Source organism: Triticum dicoccoides, chromosome 6B (assembly GCF_002162155.2).
Source record: "Triticum dicoccoides isolate Atlit2015 ecotype Zavitan chromosome 6B, WEW_v2.0, whole genome shotgun sequence".
Classification (NCBI taxonomy): domain Eukaryota; kingdom Viridiplantae; phylum Streptophyta; class Magnoliopsida; order Poales; family Poaceae; genus Triticum; species Triticum dicoccoides.
The window spans coordinates 334,548,013-334,558,782 of record NC_041391.1 but is presented as its reverse complement, the minus strand read 5'-3'; the positions used below and the strand labels follow the sequence as shown (position 1 = coordinate 334,558,782).

The following is a 10,770-nucleotide window of genomic DNA, read 5'->3' as shown; positions in this document are numbered from 1 at the left end:
TGGACATTGACCAACACAATCTTACTAACGAGTAGTTGTGTGTGGTTTAAGTTTGCATGTTTGTAGTCGAATTATGTTAAGTCTGCATTTTTAAAACTTTTGGGTATTTGAATTGAATTTGCAATGATCATATTATAGATTGGATGTCCCATTATAGGGCTCCTTTTTAGGGCAGCTGTTGGAGTTGAAAATTTTATGATGCCCTGAAATTACTTTTTGATGCATTAAATAGTTTTTCCAAATGCCTTATTTTAGAGCAGTCGTTTGGAGATGCTCTCGAGCAAGCGAGCTGGTAAGAGGGGAGATTGACAAGTCCAGAAGTCCAGATCCCCAATTTTCCTCTCCCTCCAAATCCGACCTCGCTTCCGAATTCGCTTCTACCCCCTCCCCTGGTTTGCTAGGCTCCACCTCGCCTCGGCACCGCGTTTTCGTATCGACTCTACGCCGCATAGGCAGCGGCCAGCCATCGTCCCCCTCCAGTGCCTGGAGTAACCCGCTGAAGTGGCAATCCAGCCGAACTTGTTTTCGATCGGAGCCGGGCACGGCGAGGGCGAATGGGTTCGGCTTCTAAGCCATCTCCGACGGCGGCCGCGCCTAGCCGGCGTAAGGTAGCGCTCTGCCTGACGCTCCTCACCCTGCAGTACGGCGCCCAGCCCCTAATCTCCAAGCGCTGCGTCGGGTACGCCGCGCACCTTCATATCATCTCGCCCTCAAAGTTACTCTCTCATTTCTGATGCTTGGCTACTCCGGCATCTATCGCTGTATGTCAGTCCCTTCGTGCTGTTCCCGTTCGATTTGGGGAATTTTCTGTGGTGGTGTTTGGGAAAATATTTGCCAAAAACATGTAGGCTATAGAGTTGAGCAACAGGGTGTCGACTAGGTAATGATGAGAACGAATGACACTATCACCTTCATGGGTTCAACAGATTGGTATAACAGCCTAGCCTGGACTGGTTGGGTGGATGCAGATTGTTGTGCGCTTTGCGATAACTGATGGCTTTACGATTGTTTCAGGCTGCATCCGGTTAGCAGAATGCTCATTATGTTTAGGGTGTTATGCTACTTGAGTCTTGAGCGGATATATATGCCATCAGATTTTGTTACTTGGCACCTCATAGTGTCTGGGTAATACAATGCTTTTTAGGGATTTGGTGATAAAATCATAATTAACCCAATAGTCCCTTTTTAGGGATTTGGTGATAAAATCATAATTAACCCAATAGTCCGATCTTATTCATGAAACGTGATGTATAAGCTGTCTTTTCAGATGTTATCCTCTTCTATGAAATCATAAGCCTAGATGCAGAGTTCGTAAGGGCAAACCCGTGGGCGTCAACTAGTCGTGGCTTCGCCTGCAGCGAGGTGCAGTGGGCTGGCCCAGTTCGGGGCCTTGCTGCGTGCGTCCGCATCTGTTCGTTTGTTTTTTCCCTCTTACTTTCTGCTGTGGTTTTTGTCTTAGTGTTTTTCTTTTCCTTTTCTGTTTTGGTTTTTATTTATTTATTTTCCTTTTTGTTCTAATTTTTTTTTTCATTTTTTCCCTTCTGTTTTTTCTTGTTATTCCTGGTTTGGTTTTTAATTTTTAATTTTTTGCGTTGTTTTCCTTTTTGATAGTTTTCTACGCTATTAACATTTTTTAATATATGTACTGTGAACTTTTTCCTAATGTACATCAAACTTTTATTTAATGTACGATGAACATCTTTTAATGCAAACCAAACTTTTCTTTTAATGTAGGATGAACTATTTTTTAATGTACGTTGAACATCATCCACAAAGAGCAAACACCAAGGAGATATCTCATGGTGTATGCTCTTTGTGGATGATGTGGTGCTAGTCGATGATAGTCGGACAGGGGTTAATAGAAAGTTAAGAGCTATGGGGACAAACTTTGGAATCAGAAGCTTTTAAGCTTGGTAGAACTAAAGTTGAGTACATGAGGTGCGGTATAAGTACCACTAGGGATGAGAAGGAGGAGGTTAGCTTTGATGGGTAGGTGCCTAGGTGGTACCTCAGAAGTACACCTTTTGATATTTGGGGTCAATGCCGCAGAAGGATGGTGATATCGATGAAGATGTGAGTCATCGAATCAAAGCCGGATTGATGAAGTGGTGCCAAGCTTCTGGTGTTCAATGTGACAAGAGAGTGCCACAAAAGCTAAAAGACAACTTCTATAGGACGGCGATTCGACCCGCAATGTTGTATGGCTCTGAGTGTTGGCCGATTAGAAGGCGACATGTTCAATAGTTAGGTGTAGCGGAGATGCGCATGTTGAGATGGATGTGTGGCCACACAAGAAAGGATCGGATCGATGATATACATGATAGAGTTGGGGTAGCACTGATTGAAAAGAAGCTTGTCCAGCATCGTCTGAGACGGTTTTGGCATATTCAACGTAGGCCCCCAGAAGCTCCAGTGCATAGTGGATGGTTAAAGCGTGCTGATAATGTCAAGAAAGGTCAGGGTAGACCAAACTTTGACATGGGAGGAGTCCGTACGGAGAGATCTGAAGGACCGAAATATCTCCAAAGAACTAGGCATGGACAGGGGTGTGTGGAAGTTAGCTATTCACGTGCTAGAACCATGAGTTGGTTTCGAGATCTTGTGGGTTTCAGCTCTAGCCTACCCCAACTTGTTTGGGACTAAATCTTTGTTGTTGTTGTAGTTGAACATTTTTTTATATACAGTGAACTTCTTTTAGTTGGTGAACATTTTTTAATGCAAACTAAACATTTTTTAATAGATGCTGAACATTTTTTTAATACACATGAAACTTTTTTAAAACACACCGAACATTTTGTGAAAAAACCCCGAAAGAAAACCGAAGAGAAAAACATCCAACAGCCAGTTTTTCCAAAAAAGGGAAAACAAAAAACAAAAATACGCTCAAGTGTGCTTGCTAGATGGGGCCGGCCCATTTGCGCTCCCTTCAGGTTTTGCCAGGAGGTCTCGTTCATAAGTGCTTGAATAGAAAAATTTCTTGATCCTGGTGACTACCTGGGAAAAGATTCTATGCCCGAAATACTTAGAATTTCTTTGAATGCCTGAATTAAACAGACAATTCCTCTCGATAATTACCCAGAAGTCAATCAAAACTCGGTATTTAATGTTTAAAATTTGACAAAAAAGAACCTTTGAGAAGAAAACTAGTTCCCACTGGCTGATGATCTGAAACCAGTACTACTTGTGGTCAGTGATTTTTTAAACAAGCAGTTTTTAACACTTTGTCTCAGTCAATCAAATTGCCAGACATGTTTTCTTAACAATTGATAAATCAGATGGACACATAGTTCGTTAATATTTAATAATTTAATATTTATGTAAAACTGCATCAGTTGAGTTCTTGCCAGATCCCTCAGTCACTATGGTGCCAGAAATGGCTTTGTTGGCAATTGATGAATCAATGGACACATACTCTGTTTGTTAATGATGTAATACTCTTGTAAAACAGCACTAGTTAACAGCCAAGTTTTGGGCATTGCCCTTTAACAATTCCTTAGATGCCAGGTTGTGTATTTCATGACCTTGGACCGTGGATTTCCTTCTACTGACGAAATAGTTGAACAAAGTACTATCTGGATGTGCTTAACCCAGCTTGTTGCTTATATTGCTGCAGGCAAGGAGTCATAGTGACTTCATTAGTTCTTGCAATTGAATTATTAAAGGTATGATAATAATTATATAACCTAGATTGTTCTTTACCGCGACATTCTGTCATTCTGTATACATGTGCACAGGTTATATGCGCGGTCATTTTATTGGTGGCAGAGGGTAGTCTGAAGGAGCAATTCAGTAATTGGAGTCTTGTTGGATCACTGACTGCATCAGGACTTCCTGCTGCCATCTATGCACTTCAGAATAGCCTGTTGCAGATATCATACAAGAATTTGGATTCCCTGACCTTTTCAATCCTTAACCAGACCAAGCTATTATTCACAGCATTCTTCACATATCTTATTTTGGGGTATGCTGATTACCCTATTTGAATTACATACTGTTAAGTCTTGACAAGTGACAACATTGAAGATCCTGTGATGCATTAACCATGAAAATGTAGGCATAGCAATACTTTGGACTTTCTGAATGAATAGTATTCGATTTGTAATGTCATCACGCTGCACGAACAACCACTTCTTGCTTATTTTGGTAACTGTTGCTATTAAGTTTGATTTGTCTTGAGCATAGCTCCATGGAAAGGCAGCATCGCAAATTTAACACGCCATACTGTTAAGCCTTCAAGTATTTTTTTATGGTAACAATCTATGAAACTATGACCACTGCTTTAGGTATAGAATTTAAACCGGAACGTAGGTGATGATCCAGATACCTGTGTGAACACCTGGATATATTTTTGAACGGACCATGACGCTATTTCAACAGATGAAATCAAGCCAGCAAAAAAGAAAGACATAATCATGCCTGAAGAAATATTGGCCTTCAGCTGTAAATTATCTCAAGGATTTTGACAAACTGCTTGTAATTGGTGGTGGGGTTATAAAGTGAAAATTCTCAGAAGGTGTTTTATCCTCAACCCTGGGTAATAGAGGGTTAGTGCGGCAATGGATCCAAGTTATTTTATAGGACCGCTGGTATTTGGGCTGATTTATTTATGCCCATTTCTGTGTTGCTATTGTGTAGTACTCCTTGAGAAAGGATGAAATAAGCAGACTTGACCTCCCTGCTATTTGTTTTTTTTTTTTTTTCGAGAAAACGCAAAAGAGTTTGCGTTTCATTTCATTGAACAGGAAGAGAACAGCAGTACAGGTACAACCTCCCGGGAGGAGGGACACACGCACACACACCATCGTCCTCACCAGACAAGCAGGTGAGGAGGTGCTACCAACTACAGACCGCAACAACGAAAGGTCTAGCCTTGTCCAGCCTCCAACCATGAATGGCAAGGTAGCTAGACACAGAGCCTCAAGGCCGCGTCACAGCCGTTGCCAGGCGCCTCCGAAGAAGACTGCATCTCCAGGGCTGACCGGGCCAACGTACCTTCCACCCATATGTGCCTAGGAGACGGCAGGTGGATGGCAGGACCCAGCCAAAACTAGCGAAGCCATCGTCTTGGACGTGCCGGCGCCGGCGTACATTGCGCCCCGGACGCCCACGCTCCATGCTGCAGCCCTCATCACAGCATCGCATTACCAGCAAACCTCGCCGGAAAGACCGGGGAGGCCACCATCTCCAGCTGACGCATAGGGGACTCCAAGTGCGACCCAAGCAGCGCTTTCAAGAAAGGAACGGCGCTGAGACGCCGTCGCTGCCTTGTCCAGGGAACTGGACCAAGGGTTTCCCCCGGTGCCCGAGGAGAGGGTCCAGTCTGGGCCATGACAGCGCCTCCATGGAGGTAACGGCACCCTCAGGTGTCGCCGTTGTCAGCGCAGGCCATCGCCGCGCAGGGATTTCGCCCGGCCCAAGACCAGAACCCCAAAACCGCCGAAGCAGAGCAAACAGGAGATGGGGAAGCAGATCGCCAGAGAGGACCACCAGCACCGAGAGGGAAACCACGTATTGTCACTGTCGATGTAGGGAAGCACCGGCCAGCGCAGTGCAGCAGCTGCTGGATGGCTGCCAGACAAGGCCAGCCATCGCACGGGACGCGTCGAGCAGGGCTAGTGGCGCCGTCGCGGAGACCAGCCACCTGCACCTTGCCGCCGCCGACCATGGCCGCTGCCGCGCCGGCCCGCAGCCTCCGCCACCCGGATCCGCCGGGGCACAGCCAAGCAGCCGCAGCCGCGCCCCCAAAGGGTCGCGCCGCGCCGCCCGCGTGCTCGCCACGCCAGTCCAGAGGCCCGACCCTCTGGATCTGGGGCCGCCGTCGCGAAACCCTAGGTTCGGAGAAGCGCAGCTCCGTCAGCCTCGTCGAGCCCCACGCTCGAGGGGGGAGGCCGCCTGGGAGCGAAGTCCCGCCGCCGCCGGATCCACCAGGGCTTTGCCCGGCGGGGAGCACCGGCGGCGGCAGGGGGAGGGGGAGGAGGAGGGGAGGGAGCGCTTGAGGGCTGCGTCGCCTCCCGAGTCGCCCGTGGGGAGGGCGACGCGGGGGAGGGGGGGGGGGGTTGTCCAGAAGGCCCATCCTTACATCCTCCCTGCTATTTGTCAGAATTCTGATTCGGCTGATTCCTTGATTAATGCTTGTGTTTCATACATTTAAGGAGTTGCCTCTTTCTTTATAAAAGTAAGTGTACTGTCTTTTGTGTTCCACATATCACATTGGTTTGATCCATGTGGGGCAGAACAAATCTTGGCAATTTATTTTACGGGCGAATAAACGTGTGTAATTGCGTTGTCTTAATAACGTGTTGGCGGGTGCTTAGTAGTACCCTCGGTATCATTGCTTTTCTATTCACTCTGCGGATATCTATCTATCTGGAGTGATTTCATACTCATTTGGTTGATTTCTTTTGGGGTCATTTTGCAGGCAAAAACAATCGCCCAAACAAATTTTAGCATTAGCCCTCTTAATCACTGCGGCTGTCCTTTTAAGCATTGGGGAGAGTAGCAGGAAAGGTGCAAGTGGTGGTAGCTCTGATTATGTCTTACTCTATGGAATCATTCCTGTTACTGTTGCATCTGTTTTGTCTGGTTTGGCCTCTTCGTTATGTCAGTGGGCATCTCAGGTTAGACTCGTCATTTTACTTTCCAGGAAGGAGTTTATCGCCACCATTAACATTTTTTCAACAATTGCAGGTTAAAAAGCATACATCCTACATGATGACTATCGAGATGTCATTTATTGGGAGTATGTGCTTGTTAGCAAGTACCTTTCAGTCACCAGACGGAGAAGCCCTGAGAATATATGGTTTTTTCCATGAATGGACTTTATGGACAGTGGTGAGTACTCTTTGTTATTTTGTTATGCCTTGTTTCCTCTTGCTATTAGGTCAATTTGAGCAAAACAAAATCAGTACAATGCATTACAAACCCATAAGATCATAATCATAATATATTCTAGTTGCATAAAATAAACCGGCATTGAGATGGCTAAGTAAAGTGCGACAGAACCTGACAGTACACCTGAACTAGTTCCTGCCTCCCTTTTTGATGAAGGCATGAAGTTATGTCCTCCCTTTTGGATTGTATTCTGACTTTGAACACTGTGCCAGTCATGAATTATTATTTTTAAATAATCCGTTATGGGATTGGCTAAGTATCAAAAACTTCATCTGCAATCTGTTTCCACTTTGCACCCAAAGGGATTTCAGTATCTGCTACAGCCATTGTTTACGACGGTGGAAGAATATGGGTAACTACTTCAATAGAGATGGCCAGATGGCACGACATAGGGCGTTGAGGAGTAGAAAATGTGTCAGGGGGCAAAGACATAATAGATTGTTAAACTACTACTAATATTGCTTGATTCCTAATTGATACATGCGGTGCCCCTTTTGTAGTCTTTAGAAATGGGCCATTGATCTGCGAGTCATATGGCCACTGCTTCCCTTTGTGATACTACAATCTTATGCTAATCATTTGAGGTAAAAGATAAATCTTTGAACTGATTTAAAGAGCATCACTAACATATCCAATACACACACTTTCATTTCAAATGATGATTTGGGCCATTCATGATCAGGAAGGACCATTGACTTCCCTTTGTGGTACAATTTCATGCTATTTACTTGAGTTAACTATATAGGAACACTTGGAAAAATCTTCTCAATAATTTTAAAGTGCATCTGTAATATATCCAAATGTACATAGTTTCAATTCAAAAGATGATTTGTGGAAAGTATGAAAAATGCTGTATGTTACATGAATCTTTAAACCTCAATAGTAATCTTCACTCATTTCCTCAGATACCAGTGTTAATGAATGCTGTCGGTGGGATTCTTGTTGGTCTTGTCACATCTTATGCAGGAGGTATTAAAAAGGCAAGCGCTTGAACTACCACTAAATGGAATACACTTTCCTTTATTTGGACCGAAAAATTGAACTATCCTTTTTTTTCTTTTCTTATCAGGGTTTTGTGATTGTTTCGGCTCTCCTTGTAACTGCATTACTCCAGTTTCTATTTGATGGGAAGCTGCCATCACTGCATTGCCTGGTGGCACTGCCACTTGTTATGACAAGCATATTCATTTACCAGAAGTATCCGTACGTTGATAGAAAGAAGAAAGACAGATAAACATGCTCGTCAGAGGAAGGTTTTACTTAGCATCAGCTCAGCATAATATTGACTAGTATTTTATCCCACGGAAGTTGAAGGGTACTGAGAAAATGGGGCAATGTATCAACCATCTGTCGATCCCCACTGTGAATTGAATTATTACTAGCTTCACTAAACATGTAATCGATTCCAGTTAATTTCATGTTGGTTGTATTGTCTTCTACTCTTGAGCTATTGTTGTGTGGACCAAGCCTTTCCGAGTATTATATTTTGGGCTGTTGTGATTGTTTGAACTTTGATCATGAGGAGAGGAGGAAACATCATCTTCCATACTAATTGTAACAGAACACCACAATCCTTGTATTCTGGCAACTTAGAGTAATATTTCTCATTTCAATTTAGCGCCATCTTATGATGGTTCCATCATCATCAGACCAAATGAGTTGCTTGTCATTTTCTTGCTAACGTTCTCACTATGCTAGAACACAGTGGCAGATGTGCCCAATATGTTCCTGGTCCCAGCTAATGATAGGATTGTGGGCCCCTGCTCTGTCCACTTTGTTAATTTTGATTGGATTGCGTTCCCCCTGTCGCCAGTACTGTTTTGTAGCAGCTCCCAGTTACACCACCACCCATTTTGATTGTAAGAGCATCCCCAACAGGCTCCCAGGGCGACTCTTTTCCGCGCCGGTGCCGATTTTTTTTTCAGTCGTGCCCCCAGGACGCCGAAATCTGCCGGTTTGGCCTGTTTTTGGGCCCGGCGATCCCAGGACGAACCCAGCACAGTGGGGGGGAGCTCGGGGGCTCTGGCGGAAGGAGAAAACACGCCTGGGCCACACTGTCAGGCGAAAAGTCAAGGCAATCATTCAGATTCGCCCCCCACCCCCGCGCGCTTGGCCACCACCCCGCCGATCCCGGCGCCGCCCACCGCCCAGCATCGCTAGATAGGCCATTCCCCGTCGGAAAAGAGAGAAAGTCTCACTGCGGAAACCTTTCCACCACCTTCTGGGCGAGTTTTCCGGCGCTCCAGCCACGCAGGGCGGCATACCGGCGACTCTGCGCCCACCGCACCCGCCAGGTGTTCGGCGATTTGCCTGCTCGGCCGATGGACTCGGACGACGAGGAGGCGCTCGCGGCATTGCTGGAGGAGGAAGCCGATGCCGACGTCCAGGACGAGGAGCATCTCATGGTCCTCGCCGTCCTTGCCAGCCTGCTCGCGAGCAATGAAAAGCCACGGCGAGGAGGCTCGGCGCCGGGGCGGCTGAAAGCAAAGAACCGGCATCGTCTGGAAGGCTATTGCATGCTCTACTCCGGCTACTTCGCCGACGCTTCATTGCACGGCGACAAAGTATTTCGGCGTCGTTATCGGATGAGTCGAAAGCTTTTCCTCAGGATTGTGAATTCCATCCGGGAGTTCGGCAGCTACTTCAAGTGCAAGAAGGATTGCACCAGCAAACTTGAATTCACCCCAAACCAGAAGTGCACGACAGCTATGAGGATGCTTGCATACGGAGCTCCCGATGATTCCCTTGACGACTACGGGCGCATGGCCGAGTCCATAACCATTGAGTGTTTCTACAAGTTCTGCAGGGCAGTGGTGGCAGTGTTTGGACCGCAATACTTGCGATCACCCGATGTTGAAGACACTGCTCGGATCCTAGCACAGAATGCAGCAAGAGGATTTCCTGGGATGCTTGGAAGCATTGACTGCATGCATTGAAAATGGAAGAACTGTCCATTTGCTTGGCAGGGGATGTACAAAGGCGCCAAAGGCGGTTGCAGTGTGGTACTTGAGGCAGTGGCCACACAGGACCTCTGTATTTGGCACTCCTTCTTTGGTATGCCAGGAACTCACAATGACATCAACGTGCTGCAGTGCTTCCTGTCTTTACCAAGCTTGTTGAAGGTCATGCTCCTCCGGTAAATTTCGAGGTCAATGGTCAGCACTACAACAAGGGGTACTACCTAGTGTTGGGGAACGTAGCATGCAATTTCAAAAAAATTCATACGATCACGCAAGATCTACCTACGAGATGCATATTGTAGGATCGAAAGTATGTCTAGAGGGGGGGGGGGGTGATTAGACTACTTGACCAAATAAAAATCTAGCTTTTTCCCAATTTTAGTTCTTGCCAGATTTTAACAACTTAGCACAAGTCGAGCAATCAACCTACACATGCAATTCTAAGAGTATAGCAGCGGAATGTAAAATAATTGCATATGAGGGTAAAGGGAGGAGTTTGAGAGAGCAAACACAATGTTGACACGGAGATTTTTTATCCGTGGTCCCGATAGGTGGTGCTATCGTACATCCACGTTGATGGAGACTTCAACCCACGAAGGGTAACGGTTGCGCGAGTCCACGGAGGGCTCCACCCACGAAAGGTCCACGAAGAAGCAACCTTGTCTATCTCACCATGGCCGTCGCCCACGAAGGACTTGCCTCACTCGGGCAAATCTTCACAAAGTAGGTGATCTCCTTGCCCTTACAAACTCCTTGGTTCAACTCCACAATCTCGATGGAGGCTCCCAAGTGACACCTAGCCAATCTAGGGGACACCACTCTCCAAGACGTAACAAATGGTGTGTTGATGATGAACTCCTTGCTCTTGTGCTTCAAATGATAGTCTCCCCAACACTCAACTCTCTCTCACAGGATTTGG

At 46.0% G+C, this 10,770-nt stretch overlaps 1 protein-coding gene across 1 annotated transcript; it reads left to right on the top strand.

Moving 5' to 3' along the window:
* The first annotated feature begins 255 nt into the window (after nt 1–255).
* Nucleotides 256–8,508, top strand: LOC119322593 (UDP-N-acetylglucosamine transporter ROCK1-like). Its single transcript, XM_037596080.1, has 7 exons — nt 256–679; nt 3,614–3,662; nt 3,735–3,961; nt 6,419–6,617; nt 6,688–6,831; nt 7,797–7,871; nt 7,961–8,508. The coding sequence occupies exons 1-7, from the start codon at nt 555–557 to the stop codon at nt 8,123–8,125; spliced, it is 984 nt and encodes a 327-aa protein (XP_037451977.1). The 5' UTR covers nt 256–554; the 3' UTR covers nt 8,126–8,508.
* Nucleotides 8,509–10,770: the final 2,262 nt, after the last annotated feature.